General features: G+C 41.7%; 1 protein-coding gene across 1 annotated transcript in view; it reads left to right on the top strand.

Moving 5' to 3' along the window:
• Window positions 1-22,205, top strand: part of nxn (nucleoredoxin) — an 82,674-nt gene that overhangs the window by 54,912 nt on the left and 5,557 nt on the right. The window contains exons 2-7 of the mRNA XM_060887917.1: window positions 4,209-4,326; window positions 10,143-10,276; window positions 12,398-12,498; window positions 14,851-14,957; window positions 17,012-17,191; window positions 18,507-18,631. Coding sequence (XP_060743900.1) covers window positions 4,209-4,326; window positions 10,143-10,276; window positions 12,398-12,498; window positions 14,851-14,957; window positions 17,012-17,191; window positions 18,507-18,631 — 765 coding nt within the window. The remainder of the gene's footprint in view (window positions 1-4,208; window positions 4,327-10,142; window positions 10,277-12,397; window positions 12,499-14,850; window positions 14,958-17,011; window positions 17,192-18,506; window positions 18,632-22,205) is intronic.

The following is a 22,205-nucleotide window of genomic DNA, read 5'->3' as shown; positions in this document are numbered from 1 at the left end:
TCTGCTCTCAAAAGCATTAGCCTCATGGCTGACTAAGGTAATGGAGAAGCTCATTTACCAGGACCAGATGTACTGCGTTCCTGATAGGTCTATATTTGATAACGTATATTTTAATTTGGGACATTTTGGACGTCTCCTGGCTATTGGTCTTAAAGTCTGGTCTGATTTTTCTAGATCAGGAAATGGTATTTGACCGGGTTGAGCATGAATATTTGTGGAAGGTGCTGGAAACCTTCGGGTTCACCGGGTTTCATAACCATGATCAAGGTGTTGTACAGTGAAACTGGGTGTACTGAAGGATAACGGTGTGAATGTTATGTGTCCCTTTAAAAGCGTACAGAAATATATGACAAGGCTGTCCTCTGTCAGGTATATTATACTCACTAGCAATTGTACCTCTTTTACACAAACTGAGATGTCATTTCATTCATTCATTCATTCATCTTCTACCGCTTATCCGAACTACCTCGGGTCACGGGGAGCCTGTGCCTATCTCAGGCGTCATCGGGCATCAAGGCAGGATAGACCCTGGACGGAGTGCCAAACCATCGCAGGGCACACACACACTCTCATTCACTCACACACTCACACACTACGGACAATTTTCCAGAGATGCTAATCGACCTACCATGCATGTCTTTGGACTGGGGGAGGAAACCGGAGTACCCGGAGGAAACCCCCGAGGCACGGGGAGAACATGCAAACTCCACACACACAAGGTGGAGGCGGGAATCGAACCCCGACCCTGGAGGTGTGAGGCGAACGTGCTAACCACTAAGCCACCGTGCCCCCCTTAGATGTCATTTTTCTGGTTTTAATATTCCACACAGCAATGCATCACTACTGTATCAGCATATTCAGATGACCTGGTAGTTATTATTGCGTCGCAGAAAGATGTGAATGTTTTGAATGATCTTTTAAATTACTTTCAGATTTTATCTTCTGCTAAGGTCAACTGGGCAAAAAGAGAAGCCATTTTAGCAGTGGAGTGGAGAAGTGAGCAGACTACACTACCGGGAGGCTTATTGTGGAAACAAGGTGGTTTTAAGCACTTGTGTGTCTACCTGGGGAACAATGAGTTTTTAAATTAAAAATGGGATTGCACTGTAGAGCACATAAAGGGCAGACTGAGCAGGTGGAAGCAGCTGGTCCCAAGGGTGTCCTACAGAGGGCAAACACTGGTCAAAACCTCGCCGCGTCGTCCCTCTGGCACAAGCTGACATGCGTGGACCCGCCACCAAACCTGCTAGCAAACATCCAGGCCCTGCTAGTGGATTTCTTCTGGGACGGTCTACACTGGATTCCTCAGAGCGTACTCCATCTGCTCAAGGAGGAAGGAGGACAGGAAACATAGTATGGAGAGCAGCAGCCAGTGGATTATTACGCACAGTTGGTGGTCTGAGACTGGACAGGACTTTGTTTTTTTTACTGTGGACTTTTAAAAATCTGGAACTCTAAAAACCAAAACAAAACAAAGGCTGTGGAACATTACACAGGCTGCTGGAGGAGCCTTTGGTGTACAGGAGATCGTAAACATCTCAGGAACAGATCTGTCAAGGGCAGAGGACCTGTCAGCACGTATGGGACTGCACAATCTCAATCAGCTCTTACACCACTGGAGGTCCTTCCTAACATCAGAGGAGCTTGTTCGGCTGATGGACTACCGGCACTCAGAGACTGGTCCTGTAGAGGAGGGACCCTTTCCCCAGCTGAACATCGCTCTCGACTTTGACGGCTGTGAAGGTCCCCTTCTGGAGTCCGGGAGCTTTAGGGGAGCTGCTCTACAGGAATTCTACAGAATTTTCTCCAAACTTCAGTGTGGTGTTGTGATTATGCTCTGTGCTCTGTTACAGAAGCGGAACTCCGATTTGCACCAGAGCTAAACTTATTATGTAGCTTTGTAGAAGCCAACATTCTGTTTTCCTATTTAAGCTTAGAAAAAAATGTATAAAATTTAATGCGGCCTAGAGCTTTCGAGCCACATGCACCAAATTCGGATATGTTGTAGACCTGTAGTGGTCTGAAGTTTGTTGCTATTACTTTTCTAAGCGATCCGAGTACCGGTACTTCCGGTACCGGGTCTCAAAATGGCCTTTTTTCCCATAGACTCCCATTATAAACTTTGGAGGTTTATAACTCAGCAAGCTTTCGAACTATCTACACCAAACTCGGCCAGCTCCTTTAGGGTGATACTCTGAACAAACTTTTAAACTGGTGTACCGACTGGCCTTCCGGTTGTGCCGCAGCCCCGCCCCCAAAATATGCAAAATCAAAAAACTTTTTACAACATGGACATGTGACCTATCAAAACACTCAGAACAATGAGGGGAACTTCCTCATGTGTATTCTGATGACGTCACGTGAAAATAAAAAATTTTGCACAACATGGGCATGTGATGTATCAAAACATTCAGCACAATGAGGGGAACTGCCTCGGGGTTATTCTGATGACGTCACGTGAAAATCAAAAATTAGCACAACATGAACATGTGACATATCAAAACACTCAGCCCAATGTGGGGAACTTCCTCAGGAGTATTCGGATGACGTCACATGCTCGTCTCCACTTGCCTAATGTTGCATAATGTTTTGGCACCCTATCTTTCTGTCCACTTGCCTCCAAAAGTAACACTGACCCTTATGTCCACTCGCCTCCAAAAAGCACCGGCCTTTGCAAATACTTGCCTCGTCAAAGCCAACATCAAAGTTTGTTGCGACGAACTTTACAAATCTAGTTATTACTGTTAACTTTAACCTAGTTTATTTGTTTGTATATTTATTGAGTCACTCTGATTTGTGTTATATAGGACTTGTGCAAATAAAGGAGCTTTGAAACAGATGTGAACCGCAGAGTGAGGGAACGTTAGTCAGCTTTACAGAATTGTTTTTTGAAATTTCAGACCATTTCTATCGAACGCCTGCAAGTCTACTTAGTTTTGTATTAAAACTCATGTGCTTTTCAACTGAATCCACCACAGAAAACACCGGAAAACAGAAGCAACACTGGAGGAAAAAATAAGAAAATGAAGTCGTCATTCTCGTCTGCCATAAGATGAGCAACAGCAGAGGAACAAAATCCCTTAGAATCTCTTTTTTCATTCAGTAATAACTCTCACGCATCTGCCGCAGCTCTCTGATCTGTCTGTCCTCTTGGAAACACACACACAAACACACACACACGCTTACTTCTGTTAGCGAATAAGACTTTCTTGGGAGTATCCGAAGAGGAAACATACTTTTATCTCATATAAATAATAAACGGCCGCGATCCGTCTGTCAGCTCCTTTTTTAAGTGTATCTTCATCCTTTAAAGTCTGTCTCTTTCAGCATTCGCATGTACACCACTGAATTATTTATCACATTTTGTTCTTTGGTGAATGCAGAAAAGCAGCACGCAGTGAGTTCATAGTTTTTGTTCTGGTTTTCTTTCCTTTTATTATATTGAACATGGACTTTTTTCTTACTGTGTGGATTTTCCGCTCGCCCGCTCGCTGGCTTTTCGAAGCAGGATGGCAGGGAGACGAAGGTTTCCACTCGAGTTTCCTCACAAGTCCGACTCTAAAGCAGAAGCGGTCCTGTGGCTGTCTGATTCCTGCCTTTAGACGAGATTCTGTATATGAAACCCATAAACCAATAGGACCAAACACTGTAGAGATGACAGAACTGCTAATTGATGCGTTGTGTGTTTGTTTGTTTTTTTTAAACAAATATTTCAGTATTCTTCTAACCTACAGTAATCTCTAGCCAGAGTATCTTCAGATTTAGTTTTGTACCAGACACTAATCACCTGATGCACTCACTGTTACTGTTTCACTGAAAAACGATTACAATCAAAGCCTAAATCCTTTAAGTTATTAAAATGTCTGGCTGTGTAACACAAATGCAATCTATAAAAGCTGTAGTTAAACAGCAAGTCAGTAAATCACAGGTTTATATGATCGAACTTGTTCTGATATGTTATTGTTCTTACACAGAGATCTTCAGTCTTGAGAGCTGTACAGTGATACACACAGAGTCCCAGTGCAGGTCAAAACAGTGTATTCTCTCCTCCAATCAAATTAGGGGATTAATCCTTGAACTGTCTGTTGTAATTGTTCTAACTGATTGCTTAAGATTTGTAGCACATTACAACACCTCTCTCTTTCTCTCTCTCTCTCTCTCTCTCTCTCTCTCTCTCTCTCTCTCTCTCTCTCTCTCTCTCTGTATAGATGAAGCTGTGGAACAAGTACAAGGTGACCAGTATTCCCTCACTGGTGTTTGTGGATGCAACAACAGGGAAGGTGGTGTGTCGCAACGGTTTACTAGTGGTGAAAGACGACCCTAAAGGTGACACACACACCTCTCACAATGCGCACAGTATTATTTCACAGCTAATATTCGAAATCTTTGTGTGTGTAGCCGTGAGTGTGTGTGTAGCCATGTGTGTGTGTGTGTGTAGCCATGAGTGGGTAGCCATGAGTGGGTGTGTGTGTAGCCGTGTGTGTGTGTGTGTGTAGCTCTGTGTGTGTGCGTGTGTGTGTAGCCATGAGTGTGTGTGTCTGTGTGTAGCTATGAGTGTGTAGCCATGAGTGGGTGTGTGTGGCCATGTGTGTGTATGTGTGTAGTCATGTGTGTGTAGCCATATATATATATGTGTGTGTGTGTGTGTGTGTTGTCTTGTGTGTGTGTGTCTGTTGCCGTGTGTGTGTGTGTGTGGCCATGGGCTTCCATGATTGATTCCTCATAAAGAAAATCCTTCTCTCTTCTACCCATTAAACCTTAAAGCCTTGTGCACAGCCTGATGTAGGTGAGAAGAAGAGAAACTCCTCTTGTGTTGTCCTATCAATATTTTGACACCGTGCTCTTAAATGGCACCCAGAGTCCCCCTTCGCACACGGCACAGGAAGAGCCTCATTTGTCATCAGGCAGATGAAGAAGCACAGTGGCATGTGTGAAATCCCCTCAGCAAAAGCAACGGCTTTCCCATGAGCAGAATGACAGATTCCTGCCCAGACTAATGAACCCCAGCTCCCACACTACCCATGCCCAATTATTCCTTCTGCTCATTAGTGCACTTGCATTCAGAGAAGATATGGAGCTGTTTCTCAACCGGACAGCTCCTTCTTGTGTGTGTGTGTGTGTGTGTGGGTGGGTAGGTGGGTGGGTGTGCTGTGTTTGAGCATTTGAGCTGGGAGGTGGAAAAGGAAGAGAAAATATTGAGTATATTCACTTGGGTGTGCATAATGTAAGTGTTGGCTTGTCTGGGATTCAGTCCAAATTATTGTGTGTGTGTGTGTGTGTGTAGGTGTAGTCAGTGTCTGATTACAGACTGTACTGATTAGGGTTATGTCTGTTTCTCTCCTCCATGTAGGACATTCCCTCTGTGACACTTAACACTCTGTGTTTTTGGGCAGACTGACTGTTTTTACAGGGTTTTTCTTTGTGTTCAGCTCCTAACTCGTATCATATTGCTCAATGGATGCATTTTAATTAAGAAATGTATCATTTCTATCCATTTTAATATTTATATTTTATAAAATGACTATTTTCAACGCTCCATACAAATAAATTGACTTGAACATAATCATAGCTTATTACAGTTTAATCAAGAATGTTTTCACACCATTTTGTTTCCATAAAGTTGAAAAAAAAAAAAAGAAACATAAAAAACTTTTGGCCAGAATTCAGTTTGTTTGTCTCTTTGGGCTGAATGCCAGAATTCACTCACATGCCCTGTTCTCTGAAAGCCATACAATGATTTGTCGAGTCTGTCTGTCATCATGTTGTTGGAGCTGCCAGCAGTTTGACGCTCTAGTTTCAGATTCTTCCAACAGACTAATATTATACAGCACACAGTCTGAATCCTGTCAGGCCCAAGCTGACTGACACTCGTCTTCTTCCTCGTTTCAGTGCTTAAAGAACCTTTTGAGTCACTTGGTTTAAATTTCTGGAATGTTTCGCTGTTTTGTCCGGATCTCCGCTGAGCCGTTGCTGGTAAACTGTTCTGTTTCCAGGATACAGGTCTGTGTTTGTTACGGGTAATGCTTTCATTCGTCTCCTACCTGTCATGTAAATACAGTGATCTGAGGTTGGTTATTTGTCAAAGTGAGAAGGGAAGAGTGTTTGAAAATAAGCGTTTGTCATGCTGAGTGACAAATACTAGCAGACTCTATCGCTTTGCAAGCCTAAGTGGCCCCAGGCAATTGTCCATCCTCCTGTGTGTGTGTGTGTGTGTTTGTGTGTGAGAAGGTGTTCGTGCTGTAACTGGTAAGGAAGAAGGAAAGGTAAAATGATTCACTGTTGCTAAGTTTCTGTGATCAGTGTTTCCTGCAACAGTCTTCCTTGAGATTAGGTTCAGAGGATAAAACCCGGGGCTGTGTGACGTTAGGAGTAAAACATTAAGACGCACGCTGTTAAATAGTCAGCAACAACATGCTGTCGTGTTAATACCCCGTAGACGACCCCGTTATTTTTCAATAAGCGTTTTATTCCTCTGAATCCACAGCAGTTAGTCAGGTAGGAAGGGTTATTTAACCAGGAAGAAAAAAATAGAGATATTTGAGTGTCCTGGCCAAGAGGACAAACAAAAATTAAAGACATAAATCACCAATTAACATAAAAGTACATATGCAAAGGATGGAAAGATGGATCTATTTATATCCTGGAGGAAATTCGAGTATCCAGTAGATTAGATTAGAATAGATTAGATTAGATTAGATTAGATTAGATTAGATTCAACTTTATTGTCATTGTGCAAGGTACATGTACAGAGCCAATGAAATGCAGTTAGCATCTAACCAGAAGTGCATACTGTAGATACCTTATTTACAAGTGGCAGTGTAATAAATAAGGGTATGAGGTTATACAGACGGTGTAGTAATATGTACATATAACTGAATAAGGGTATATATAGTGTGGTTTTTATGTAAGTATGAAACAGTATGAAGTGGTATGACATAACTGTACAAAAGGAATGTCATTATGAATATATATATATATATATATATATATATATATATATATATATATATATACACACACTCACCGGCCACTTTATTAGGTACACCTTACTAGTACCGTAAGTGTGGTCTTCTGCTGCTGTAGCCCATGTGTTGTGCGTTCAGAGATGCTCTTCTACATACCTCGGCTGTAACGAGTGGTTATTTGAGTTACTGTTGCCTTTCTATCAACTTGAACCAGTCTGGCCATTCTCCTCTGACCTCTGGCATCAACAAGGCATTTGCCCCCAGAGAACTGCCCCTCACTGGATATTTTCTCTTTTTCGGACCATTCTCTGTAAACCCTAGAGATGGTTGTGCGTGAAAATCCCAGTAGATCAGCAGTTTCTGAAATACTCAGACCAGCCCATCTGGCACCAACAACCATGCCACGTTCAAAGTCACTTAAATCACCTTTCTTCCCCATTCTGACGCTCGGTTTGAACTACAGCAGATCATCTTGACCATGTCTACATGCCTAAATGCATTGAGTTGCTGCCATGTGATTGGCTGATTAGGAATTTGCGTTAACGAGCAGTTGGATATATATATAGATATATATATATATATATATATATATATATATATATATATATATATATATATATATATATATATATACACACACACACACACACACACACACACACACACACACATTTTTTTTGAAAATGTCTTCCAAGGTGGGTAGTTTAATACCGATGCAACATACAGAGAAATAAGATTAGCATAAAACCCTTACTCACCCTTTATATATAATATGGAATATACCATCAAATATCTCAGAAATGTTCAACATGGTTACACTCAAAAGTGCCATGAATTCAGCCAGTGACGGAGAACAGTACAGATTAAGTTGTTCCACATCGATGAGGCATCAAAGTTCCAGCTCAGACTTCACACGGGGAACAACACGCTGAATAACGTCCACTGAACTTAGATTGTAAGGTTTGTTTTTTTTTGTACAGAAGTAATGTATGATATACTGTAAGCAGGTAACAAGCATCATTTGATTTGTAGATTTGTTAACAAGCATAATGGGGATAACTTTTCTATGCTTAAATTATTGGGGAACATGGATATGTTGGTTAACATTGTCATAGCAGTAGGGTTGCAAAGGGGCGGAAAGTTTCCCGTAAATTTCCGTAAACTTTCCACGGGAATTTAATTTGGGGAATTTTGGAAATATTCCAAATTGGAAACTTTACGGGAATTTATTGGAATTTATGGGAATTATTTGGAAATTTATATAAACTATATCATATACAAACATAAATAAACATTTTGTTTGGTCATAAGCAGACATGCATGCAAGGTAATACAAATTTTAAAAATGACGTCTTGACTGATTTAATTGTAAGTAGAACTTTAATTGATTCTTTCACTGAGTAACACAAAAGCATAATAAACATTATTATGCTTGTAATAAACATATTTCCCTATGATTGCTGTAAAATGAAAGCATCCCCCACCCTTGCCCTTTTAAAAAAGTCCCAATCATGTAAAATGAAGCATTTATTCTCAAGCTTATTAGGTCTCTGGTTTTGGCATTTTTCCTCTCAATTCTTGCAGGTCTCAATGGCTTCTTCCTGGACCTCATCAACATCCTCCATGTCCATTGGAGGTGAATCCCACCTTAAGTGATATATGGAGGATTTTTTTTTTTAATTTCAGGGGGAGTGAGTATGTGAGGGAGGGTCATCAAATTATCTGTGCATGTGGTAACCCTCCTAATTTACTGCTTATTAAGAGTTAGTAAGGTAGTTATTAAGTTTAGATATTGAGTACAATTAAGAATGTAGAATAAGGCATTAATATGTGCTTAATAAGTACTAATAAATAGCCAATATTCTATTTATATTCATGCTAATAAGCAACTAGACTAAAATGACCCTAAAATAAAGTGTTACTGTGCATGTTATGGAAGAATGCAAGTACATGCAGGGGGCTTGGCCTCAATGGCCCTCCAGTAAGCAGTGTGCTGTGTGCAAGTGACCGAGGAACGCAGGGTACAGATTCAACTTAAATTGCATTAAATCTTGTTGTTTTAAACACAATTATGCTGCAAGATTTTTTTTAACTACATTGAAGTTCCTTGTTATAGGCAATTCTGCATTTTTTAAAAATTCCCAGTTTATTTCCATATATTCCTGTTAATTCCCATATATTCCCGTTAATTCCCATGGAAAGTTTCCAGCCTTGAAAATTCCCGGAATTTTGCAACCCTACATAGCAGCCTCCAATTTTTTCTCTTTGTGTAGCGGGAAAGCTTTCAGATACAGCTGCTGTTTCTTTGAGAGTGAGGTTAGTGTGTGTGTGTGTGTGTGTGTGTGTGTGTGTGTGTGTGTGTGTTCAGGTGTGTGTTCATGCAGTAACTGCTGTTAATGATTCCCAGTCTGTTAATAGGGTGTGACGGTGTATTTATATTCAGCATGTGGTATTCAGGGAGTGGTGATTGAATGTAGCTGTATGGTGCAGGCAGAGGAGCGAGAAAGTGTGAAGCGTTGTGCGAGAGCTCTGCAGGAGTGGATAGAGAGCACTTCAGCGCTCGCTCAGCAATAGAGCAGGAGCTGCTCAGTGGGGCACAGCCTCTGGGCCTAATGAAGCTCTCATCAAAAAGGCACTTGCATAAGGGCACTTTCAGAGAGTGGAGCCTGCTCGGTTTGCCCTAAAAACCTATTCATGGGTGGGAAATGTATGACGAGTGAGAGAGAGAGAGAGAGAGTATGAGAGAGAGAGCAAGCGAGCGCGAGAGAGAAAGAGAGAGCGAGAGAGCAAGAGAGAGAGGTGCTGTGATTTATCATTCATTTTCAAGAGCAAACTGAATCAAGTGCAGTTTATTCTGATTAGAAATAAGTGGAGGACATACACAAATCTGGTGTACACCAAATCTGTGTGTGTGTCTGTGTGTAAATTTGTGTGTAAGTAGTGTAGTTAGTCTGAAAATAGGCTCTAGTGACTTCATGGTTTTGAAGCTCTGCCTCTAAGCAGCCTCTCGTGTGTGTGTGTATGTGTGTGTGTGTGTGTGTGTGTGTGTGTAAGATTGTGTGTGTAAAAGCTTAAAATCGTGTGTCTGTAATTTTGTGTGTTAAAACATTTAAGTTTGTGTGTGTGTGTGTGTGTGTGTGTGTGTGTGTAACGAGTCTTTCTCTCTGTATATCTCAGGTCTAGAGTTCCCGTGGGGGCCGAAGCCCTTTGCGGAGGTGGTGGCTGGACCTCTGCTCAGTAACAACAGACAGCCGACAGACAGCAGCACTCTTGAGGGCTCCTACGTGGGGATTTACTTCTCTGCTCACTGGGTGAGTGCAGTGTGCACTTTATAAACACTTCACTCCAAGTCTAACTTGTAGAAAGTAGAGTGTGAATGAAACAGAAAGCAAGTTTGCCGAACACGTGGATGCAGCCACTCAGAGCTTTACATTTACATTTACATTTACAGCACATGACAGACGCCCTTATCCAGAGCGACGTACATAAGTGCTTAAATCTCTAACATTGAATACATTAATGCTGGATCACTAAGTTACATACTTAAGATACCATGAGTTTAAAACATTTGTTCAAAGTTACAATGAAAAAGTGTCAAAGGTGTGTTTTTTTTTTTTATTTTATTTTATTTATTTTTTTTTTAAATGCGAAAGATAATGAAAGAAGTGCTAGTTGAAGTGTTTCCTGAATAAGTAGGTCTTCAAACGCCGCTTGAAAATATCCAGTGACTCAGCTGTCCGGACCTCTAGGGGAAGTTCGTTCCACCACCTTGGTGCCAGTACAGAGAAGAGTCTTGTAGTATACTTGCCTCTTACCCTGAGAGATGGTGGAACCAGTCGAGCAGTGCTGGTAGATCGGAGGGTGCGGGGTGCAGTGCGAGGAGTGATGAGGGTTTATTTCTTTATTTCTTTATTCTTTATTAGAGCTTTATTTCACCACCAGTGTGTCCATGTTGTGCGTTTATACCACAAAAGTGCAGAGCAGTGCAGTCGGTCTGAAAATAATCTCTAGTGACTTCAGGGTTTTAAAGCTCTAAGCAGCTTCTGATATGCAATCGTGAGAGTAGAAATGCCGAGTCAGCTTGTCCTCGAGTCACAGTGATACTGACTAACAAACAGCAGGATATTCACCCCCCTCATGACACGTTTTACACTCCGTCCCCTTATAAATACAACCAAATTCCTGGCTTTCGTTTTTTCCTGCCCTGATATCCGATTTCACCGGAAAATGTATCAAAGTTAGAGAAAATGCTTCTTTTCTGATTTAATAGCAGAATTATTTACATGAATCCCAGAGTTTCTCAGTATTTGGTTTGTTCCTCTTTGCTTTATTGTGTACTTGTCTGTTCAAAACCTTCTGATCCATTTTAGATCAAAAATCCATCTGAATCTGTGTGATCTGAACACGCACTTTAAGCGAGCAGTTCACATGGTAACATGGTCAATACCACAACTTTGTTTATATTTAAATAATGACTGAGAAATGCTTTGAGAAAATGTACAGACGGGCATACAGACAGAAGGGCATACAGACAGAAGGGCATACAGACAGAAGGGCATACAGACAGAAGGGCATACAGACAGAAGGGCATACAGACAGAAGGGCATACAGACAGAAGGGCATACAGACAGAAGGGCATACAGACAGGCATACAGACAGGCATACAGACGGGCATACAGACAGAAGGGCATACAGACAGAAGGGCATACAGACAGAAGGGCATACAGACAGAAGGGCATACAGACAGAAGGGCATACAGACAGGCATACAGACAGGCATACAGACAAAGGGGCATACAGACGGGCATACAGACAGAAGGGCATACAGACAGAAGGGCATACAGACAGAAGGGCATACAGACAGGCATACAGACGGGCATACAGACAGAAGGCTATACAGAAGGCTATACAGACGGGCATACAGACAGAAGGGCATACAGACAGAAGGGCATACAGACGGGCATACAGACGGGCATACAGATAGAAGGCTATACAGACAGAAGGGCATACAGACAGAAGGGCATACAGACAGAAGGGCATACAGACGGGCATACAGACAGAAGGCTATACAGACGGGCATACAGACAGAAGGGCATACAGACAGAAGGGCATGCATACAGAAGGGCATACAGAAGGGCATACAGACAGAAGGGCATGCATACACACGGGCATACAGACAGAAGGGCATACAGACAGAAGGGCATACAGAAGGGCATACAGACGGGCATACAGACAGAATGCTATACAGATGGAAATAAAGACAGAAGGCTATACAGACGGGCATACAGATAGAAGGGCATACAGAAAGACAGATGGCAGATGGGTGGACAGACAGACAGACAGACAGACAGGCAGACAGACAGAACAGTGTCAGACCCAAGCAAATCTCATTGCTGTGTGTGTGTGTGTGTGTGTGTGTGTGTGTGGACACAGTGCCCTCCTTGCCGCAGTCTTACCCGAGTGCTGGTGGAGTCTTATCGGAAAGTAAAGGAGTCTGGACACAAGTTCGAGATCGTGTTTGTGAGCGCTGACAGGTAAAGACACACAATACACGTCTCTCACACGTGGAAAGACACACATCACGTGTAATGATGAGAATTCACAGTCAGTGTCTTGTGTCAAATGATGGTTTTAGGATTGATTGTACTGGGGTCATAGTGACAGTGTGTATGGGAGCTGAAACCCTCACAGGAATATCAGGGTTAGCTTAGTGACCTGTGACCGCTTCTTCTGTTTGATGTGCAATCAACCAGGTGGTGGTGGTGGTGTGATACAGAGCTACTGTTACCACCTCAAGGTTAACAGCAGCTTCCAAAGTGTGTGCCAGTCATTACATGGCTTTATTTATTACAGTGCACTGATTGTTCATTTATAGTTACATCATAATAATGTGCAGCAGCATCCATCATCCTCTATATCACTTAGATCAGCTAGAAACAGTTCACACGTTATAGATAGATAGATAGATAGATAGATAGATAGATAGATAGATAGATAGATAGATAGATAAATGGATGGAGATCGATAGAGAAATGGATGGAGATCGATAGAGAAATGGATGGAGATAGATAGAGAAATGGATGGAGAGATAGATAGATAGATAGATAGATAGATAGATAGATAGATAGTTAGATAGTTAGATAGATAGAGAAATGGATGGAGAGATAGATAGATAGAGAAATGGATGGAGATCGATAGAGAAATGGATGGAGATCGATAGAGAAATGGATGGAGATAGATAGAGAAATGGATGGAGGGAGAGATAGATAGATAGATAGATAGATAGATAGATAGATAGATAGATAGATAGATAGATAGATAGATAGATAAATGGATGGAGATCGATAGAGAAATGGATGGAGATCGATAGAGAAATGGATGGAGATAGATAGAGAAATGGATGGAGGGAGAGATAGATAGATAGATAGATAGATAGATAGATAGATATATAGATAGATAGATAGATAGATAGATAGATAGATAGATAGATAGATAGAGAAATGGATGGAGAGATAGATAGATAGAGAAATGGATGGAGAGATAGATAGATAGAGAAATGGATGGAGAGATAGATAGAGAAATGGATGGAGATAGATAGAGAAATGGATGGAGAGATAGATAGATAGATAGATAGATAGATAGATAGATAGATAGATAGATAGATAGATAGATAGATGCTTAAATGAAGATATTGAGTGATGAGGATATGGATAGATAGATAGATAGATAGATAGATAGATAGATAGATAGATAGATTAGATAGATAGATAAATGGATGGAGATAGATAGAGAAATGGATGGAGATCGATAGAGAAATGGATGGAGATAGATAGAGAAATGGATGGAGAGATAGATAGATAGATAGATAGATAGATAGATAGATAGATAGATAGATAGATAGATAGATAGATAGATAGAGAAATGGATGGAGAAATGGATGGAGAGATAGATAGAGAAATGCATGGAGATAGATAGAGAAATGGATGGAGATAGATAGAGAAATGGATGGAGATAGATAGAGAAATGGATGGAGAGATAGATAGATAGATAGATAGATAGATAGATAGATAGATAGATAGATAGATAGAGAAATGGATGGAGAGATAGATAGATAGAGAAATGGATGGAGAGATAGATAGATAGAGAAATGGATGGAGAGATAGATAGATAGAGAAATGGATGGAGATAGATAGAGAAATGGATGGAGAGATAGATAGATAGATAGATAGATAGATAGATAGATAGATAGATAGATAGATAGATAGATGCTTAAATGAAGATATTGAGAGATGAGTTGATGAGGATATGGATAGAGAGATAGAGAGATAGATAGATAGATAGATAGATAGATAGATAGATAGATAGATAGATAGATAGATAGATAGATAGAGAAATGGATGGAGATAGATAGATAGATAGATAGATAGATAGATAGATAGATAGATAGATAGATAGATAGATAGATAGATAGATAGATAGAGAAATGGATGGAGATAGATAGAGAAATGGATGGAGATAGATAGAGAAATGGATGGAGATAGATAGATAGATAGATAGATAGATAGATAGATAGATAGATAGATAGATAGAGAAATGGATGGAGATAGATACTGTAGATAGAGAGATAGATAGATGGATGGATGGATGGATCCTAAGGCTAGATAGATTTAAATGATAGAAGGAATAATGGGATGGATGACAGAAAGGATGGATAAGATAAGAGAGGAAGAAATTAAAGAAGTAAGCACATTGATCACTGGGGAAATTGTACTTTCACTGGTTAATTTAGAGTTTTTTAACCATTACAAAATGTTGGTTGTGTGAATTTTTCCTGCTCCTTGTTTGTAGAAGTAAAAATAGAAGAACACTGAACATTGTTTCTGCAGATCAGAAGATTCCTTCACACAGTATTTCAGCGAGATGCCGTGGCTGGCCGTGCCTTACACAGACGAGGCCAGGAGATCCCGCCTCAACAGACTCTACGGCATACAAGGTGTGTAGCGGGTGTGTGTGTGTCTGTGTGTGTCTGTGTGTGTGTGTGTCCTGTGTGTGTGTCCTGTGTGTGTGTGTCCTGTGTGTGTGTCCTGTGTGTGTGTCCTGTGTGTGTGTCCTGTGTGTGTGTCCTGTGTGTGTGTGTGTGTGTGTGTGTCCTGTGTGTGTGTGTCCTGTGTGTGTGTGTCCTGTGTGTGTGTGTCCTGTGTGTGTGTCCTGTGTGTGTGTCCTGTGTGTGTGTGTCCTGTGTGTGTGTCCTGTGTGTGTGTGTGTGTGTGTCCTGTGTGTGTCCTGTGTGTGTGTGTCCTGTGTGTGTCCTGTGTGTGTGTCCTGTGTGTGTGTGTGTGTGTGTGTGGTGAGGCTGAGATCTGAAAAGCCTCTAAATGGGAGGAGAAGAGGGAAGGAGGAAGGACAGAGGCACAGCTGTGGAGTTTGAGGATTGTGGGCAGCTGATCAGGTTTGCTATTGAGTTACTGTAGGATGCTGCTTCTTCCCCCAGTGTTATGGCATTTCTGTCAAGGCTAGAGCTGGAGGTGTGTTCAGTCAGATTCCTGCGCTGCCTCTGGGGAAACTCTCATTGCCTCCACATCAAATGGGCAGCTGTTATCACAGTCTGTGTTTCAAATGCCTGCTTTACTGATGCCTGCAGCTGGAATGCCTGCTGGTGCTGCTGGTCTCACGTTGGGGGTCACTGCGGACGGTGGTGACTGACGAAGTCAAGACAAGACTCACTGAATTCCAAGCAATGCTGAGAGGAAAAAAAAAACATCATGGACATGTTTAGTAGCTACCGAGGTTTGACAGAAGGAAGAGAGATTACAGACATCACTGCCATCCAGTGTGGCTCCACCCCATCCACAGGGCATAAAGATAACCCGAATAGTTTGATGATGTCATCAATCATATTAATCACACCCTCGTGAGATTTATAAGAGATTTTGGAGCAGTGTGTTGGGAAACAGGTCTGTAACAACATCATCTCAACCCCATGTGATGAAATATATCTGCTAGAAGAATGGTGTTTATCGCCACAGTAACGTTCCTGAGACTTGTAGACTCCATGTCCCGGAGTGTTTAGGCAGTTCTGGCAGCTTGTGGTGGTTCAACAACTTGCTTTTTCCCTTTAATTTGTCATCAGTCTATCTGTTTAAAGCATTCATTATGGAATTCTTGAATGCATCAGGTTTTAATTACGCTGATGCCAAAATAAATACTCAGGCAACACGTAGCGAAGTGTGCTGAGAGACACTGGCAGTCCCTGTTGATCCGATTTCATCTGTTTAATTAATCTGTATGGCAGTCGGTTACTTTGGTTCTTTCCCCTTTTTGTTTCTTTTCTCTCCACATGGTTCTTGCTCTCATTATCTCTCTCTGATCTCTTCCCCTCGGAGGCGGTCAGTCAGTTCTTGTTGGCTCCCAGCCTGGCTCGGCTGGAATGAGTGGAATTCTTGCTAGTTGCGGGAATCGAAACAGGCGCTGACCAAAAACTGCTCGCTCACTGACTGAGTGTGATAAGAACACACAGTTCAGTCTCACAGCCAATCTTTAATAGGGGCTGAGAGATCAAACAGGGAACAGACACAGGTGTGTGTGTGTGTGTGTGTGTGTGTGGTGTGTGTGGTGTGTGTGTATGTGTGTGTGTGGTTATATGTGAGAGAGAGAGTGTGTGTGTGAGGGGGAGAAAGCGAAAACAAGAGACTGTGTGTGTGTGTCTGTGTGTGTGTGAGAGAGAGAGAGACCGTGTGTGTGTCTGTGTGTGAGAGAGAGTTTGTGTTTGTGTGGGGAGAGACAGCTGACAGCTAGAATACAACTGTACTGCGTGTGCACACACACACACACACACACACACACACACACACACACACGTCAGTCATGTCGTCATAGTTGTACATGTTACAGGATGTTTTGCTGTTTGTTTTAATACTTTATCTGCTGGCTTTATTCATATATTTCTACATACAGATGGAGATATTTTATGACGAGTGAGTTACTCTCAAGGTGCATGATGCTTCTTCTCATCTGCCAGTTGTTATAAATTGTGTGTGTTTGCTGCAGGAATCCCCACACTGATTTTTCTGGACACAGAGGGTCACATGATCACACGGCAGGGCAGGGTGGAGGTGCTCAATGACCCAGAATGCCATCTTTTCCCCTGGCACCCAAGGCCTGTGCTGGAGCTCAGTGAATCCAACGCTGTGCAGCTCCATGAAGGTCCCTGTCTAGTCCTCTTTGTAGGTGAGTGTGTGAGTGTGTGAGTGTGTGTGAGTGTGTGTGTGAGTGTGTGTGTGTGTGTGTGTGAGTGTGTGTGTGAGTGTGTGTGTGAGTGTGTGTGTGTGAGTGTGTGTGTGAGTGTGTGTGTGAGTGTGTGTGTGAGTGTGTGTGTGAGTGTGTGAGTGTGTGAGTGTGTGTGTGAGTGTGTGAGTCTGTGTGAGTCTGTGTGTGTGTGAGTCTGTGTGTGTGTGAGTCTGTGTGTGTGTGAGTCTGTGTGTGAGTCTGTGTGTGAGTCTGTGTGTGAGTCTGTGTGTGAGTCTGTGTGTGAGTCTGTGTGAGTGTGAGTGTGTGTGTGAGTGTGCGTGCGAGTGTGCGTGCGAGTGTGCGTGCGAGTGTGCGTGCGAGTGTGCGTGCGAGTGTGCGTGCGAGTGTGCGTGCGAGTGTGCGTGCGAGTGTGCGTGCGAGTGTGTGCGTGCGAGTGTGTGCGTGCGAGTGTGTGAGTGAGTGTGTGAGTGAGTGTGTGTGTGTGAGTGTGTGTGAGTGTGTGTGTGTGAGTGTGTGTGAGTGTGTGTGTGAGTGAGTGTGTGAGTGACAGACAGAGAGAGAGAGAGAGAGACATTACTTTATTCTTTACCACAAAAATGCAGACAGAATTGTCCATGTGTACTAATTCCTCTATACTTGGCATCATCTCCAAACGTCTCTACACTTTGTATTGTGAATTCTTATTTAACCCTGAAACAAAAGACAGGGTTAATAAATGTGTCAGTAGATTATTAGGTGATTAAAGGAAACCGTATAACATCAAAATAAACTTTTGGATTTTTGATGTTAAATATGAAAAGATAATGAAAATTTGAGTAGTAAAAAAGTATACAAATGTTCTAATCTTTTCATATGAATTATGACAATATTATTAGTACAGTAAATTGTGTGTGAGAGAGAGAGAGAAAGAGAGAGAGAGAGAGAGAGAGAGAGAAACAGAGAGAGCGACAGAGAGAGAGAGGGTTTAGTTTTTACCCTTCTGAGGCAGAGGTACCAGTGTAAGGTGAGTCCCTGGGTCTTTATGAGATCAGGTCAGACGGAGGCTTTCTGAAGCGATCTGTTCCTCTCCATTTCTCCTCCAACCTCCTACATTCATTTTTCAGCGTCTGTCCCTTCCTCCACTCGTTCCTCCCTCATTCCATTCTTTCCTGCTTCTCGATTACTCTTATGCTGGAAATGATGGTTCATTTCATTTTGGCTCTTCTACAACTTCTCAATCTCTCTCTCTCTCTCTCTTTCTCTCTCTCCCTCCCTCTCACACACACACGCTCTCTCTGTGTTCGTTGTGTTTCAGACGCAGAGGAGGAGGGCGAGCTTGAGCCAGCCAAGGAGCTCATCCAGCCAATTGCTGAGAAGATCATGGCCAAGTACAAAGCCAAGGATGAGGAAACCCCGCTGCTCTTTTTTGTAGCTGGAGAGGTGTGTGTGTGTGTGTGTGTGTGTGTGGTGTGCAGGTGTCACTTTACTTCAGGTTTCACTATGTGAGATCTGAAACTCAGCTTTGGATCCATATGCTATCTCGCTGTCCTTATGGTTTATGTTTCAGTAGCATCAGTGACGGACTTGCAGAGACGTTCGCACACTTACTGTAAACTAACACCAGCGGCACACACACACAGACTGGCTGTACATGTACATAAGGACATACACACACTGTAGATCACTGTACACACACCAGGGCTATTTATATGTAGCCAATAAGCCAGTTGTTAGTACTTGAAGGACAGTGGACATGTGAGTTCGGACAGTGTAACCTGCAGTGACCCGACCTGCTGGGAATATAGAGAACGTCAGGATTAGTGGTGTGTATGTACACATGTACGTACTGTATGTGTGGGTATTCAATTTCATTTGAACTTTATTTGTATAGCACTTTTAACAATGGACATTCCCTCATTCCCTCAAAGATAGCGATCTAAAAATATAGAATAAATTGAATTCAAAGTTTAAAATGAAATTAATCTTAGTGCTTTGACTAAAGCAATATGACTAAGTAAAAAATACTTATGTACATGTGATATTTCAGGGTTGTTGTTTTTTTTAAAGAAGTTTACAGACATTTCTAGAATTCTTTTCACTGTTGTATATCTGTCTGAATCTGTCTGTATATCTATCTATCTATCTATCTATCTATCTATCTATCTATCTATCTATCTATCTATCTATCTATCTATCTATCTGTCTGTGTGTCTGTCTGTCTGTCTGTATATCTGTCTGTATATCTGTCTGAATCTGTCTGTATATTTGTCTGAATCTATCTATCTATCTATCTGTCTGTCTGTCTGTCTGTCTGTCTGTCTGTATATTTGTCTGAATCTGTCTGTATATTTGTCTGAATCTATCTATCTATCTATCTATCTATCTATCTATCTGTCTGTCTGTCTGTCTGTCTGTCTGTCTGTCTGTATATCTGTCTGTATATCTGTCTGAATCTGTCTGAATCTGTCTGTATATCTTTCTGAATCTATCTATCTGTCTGTCTGTATATCTGTCTGTATATCTGTCTGAATCTATCTATCTATCTATCTATCTATCTATCTATCTATCTATCTATCTATCTATCTATCTATCTATCTATCTATCTATCTGTCTGTCTGTCTGTCTGTCTGTCTGTCTGTATATTTGTCTGAATCTATCTATCTATCTGTCTGTCTGTCTGTATATTTGTCTGAATCTGTCTGTATATTTGTCTGAATCTATCTATCTATCTATCTATCTATCTATCTATCTATCTATCTATCTATCTATCTATCTATCTATCTATCTATCTATCTATCTATCTATCTATCTGTCTGTCTGTCTGTCTGTCTGTCTGTCTGTCTGTATATCTGTCTGTATATCTGTCTGAATCTGTCTGTATATCTGTCCGAATCTGCCTGCCTGCCTGCCTGCCTGTCTGTCTGCCTGTCTGTCTGTCTGTCTGTCTGTCTGTCTGTCTGATCTTAAAAACATACAACAATGGTTGTGCATCTCCTGTACGAAGCCCTCTTTAGTTCACCACACAGTTTTTTGATTGGATTTAGATCTGGACTCCAGAATAACTTCCAAAACCTTGATAATGTTTGGATGAAGGCATTCCTTTGTCGTTTTGTTGACGTGCCTCGGGTCATTGTCCTGCTGGAAGGTGAAATTCCTCTTCATCTTAAGCGTTTTAGCAGAAGCCTTAATCTTTTGCACCAAAATTGACTGCTATCTGGAGTTATTTGTTCTTCCTTCCACCCTGATTAAAGCTTCTTTCAGCTGAAGACAAGCAGCCGTAAAGCATGATGCTGCCACCTCCATGCTTTAGTGGGGATGGTGTTCTTTTAATGACGTGCTGTGTTATTGTGGGCAAAACGTTTAACTTTGGTTTTATCAGACACATCATTACATATTATTCCACTTGGTTTTAGAAGATTTTTTGTTTGCAAACTTTACCCAGGATTTGGTGGGTTTTTCTGGTTAAAAAAAAAGCTTTGGTATCGCCACCCGCCCCTGTAGCACAGGCATACGAAGAATTCAGCAACCAGTACTTGCCAGAAATTGCTGCAATTCTTTGAATGTTGCTGTAGGACTCTTGGCAGCTGCTGACCAGTTTTCTCCTGGATTTCTCATCAATTTTAAGGGGATGTCCTGTTCATAGTAGTGTCACTGTTGTGCCATATTTTTTCCATGTGTTGATGATTGTCCTTAAATTGTTCCATGGTAGGGGGGCACGGTGGCTTAGTGGTTAGCACGTTCGCCTCACACCTCCAGGGTTGGGGGTTCGATTCCCGCCTCCGCCTTGTGTGTGTGGAGTTTGCATGTTCTCCCTGTGCCTCAGGGGTTTCCTCCGGGTACTCCGGTTTCCTCCCCCGGTCCAAAGACATGCATGGTAGGTTGATTGGCATCTCTGGAAAATTGTCCGTAGTGTGTGATTGCGTGAGTGAATGAGAGTGTGTGTGTGTGCCCTGCGATGGGTTGGCATTCCGTCCAGGGTGTATCCTGCCTTGATGCCCGATGACGCCTGAGATAGGCACAGGCTCCCCGTGACCCGAGGTAGTTCGGATAAGCGGTAGAAAATGAGTGAGTGTGAGTGTTCCATGGTATATTCTATTTATTGTCATTTTTGTAACCCTCCTATAGGAACAGCTGTACTATGTGTTTAATGAGCCACTTTAATTGATAGGAGGTAAATATTAATAAGTATTTACATTTACATTTACGGCATTTGGCAGACGCCTTATTCAGAGCGACGTACATAAGTCAAGTCAACTTTATTTATAGAGCACATTTAAAAACAACAGCTGTTGGCCAAAGTGCTGTACAGAATTTAAGCATATAATAAAATACAAAACAAGATACAAAATGCAAAAGTCAACATAGGACACAACAACAGATAATAGACTAAGGTTATACCAGTGAGCTTACCTATGATCATACGCAACAGTAAAAAGATAAGTTTTAAGAAGAGACTTAAAATCTGCGAATGTTGGTGCTGTTCTTATATAGGGTGGTAACTTGTTCCATAACTGAAAAGGCGCGATCACCTTTCGATTTCAGTCGAGTCCTAGGAACAGTCAACTGAAGACTACCAGTTGCCCGAAGTTCCCTAGAGAAATTACATTATAACAGAAGGAGATCAGAGATACAAGATGGAGCCAATCCATGGAGACCCTTATAGACAAACAGCAGTGTCTTAAAATGAATACGGAATTTTAACTGGAAGCCAATGAAGAGAGATCATCACTGGTGAAATATGTTCCCTCTTCCTTGTTCCAGTTAACAATCGAGCAGCAGCATTTTGGACAAGTTGAAGACGAGACAATAGAGACTGTGAAACACCCGAGTACAGTACATTACAGTAATCTAATCTGGATGAATTAAAAGCATGTATTACAGTCTCCATGTCTTTTGATGTTAAGAATGACTTCATCTTTGCAATGTTCTTTAGCTGATAAAAACAACTTCTAACCACAGCATTGATCTGTTTATCAAAAGTCAAGGCAGAATCAAAAGTAATGCCTAAGTTTCT

The sequence above is a fragment of the Tachysurus vachellii genome, chromosome 15, assembly GCF_030014155.1.
Source record: "Tachysurus vachellii isolate PV-2020 chromosome 15, HZAU_Pvac_v1, whole genome shotgun sequence".
Classification (NCBI taxonomy): Eukaryota; Metazoa; Chordata; class Actinopteri; order Siluriformes; family Bagridae; genus Tachysurus; species Tachysurus vachellii.
This window is presented reverse-complemented; position numbering and strand designations above follow the sequence as displayed.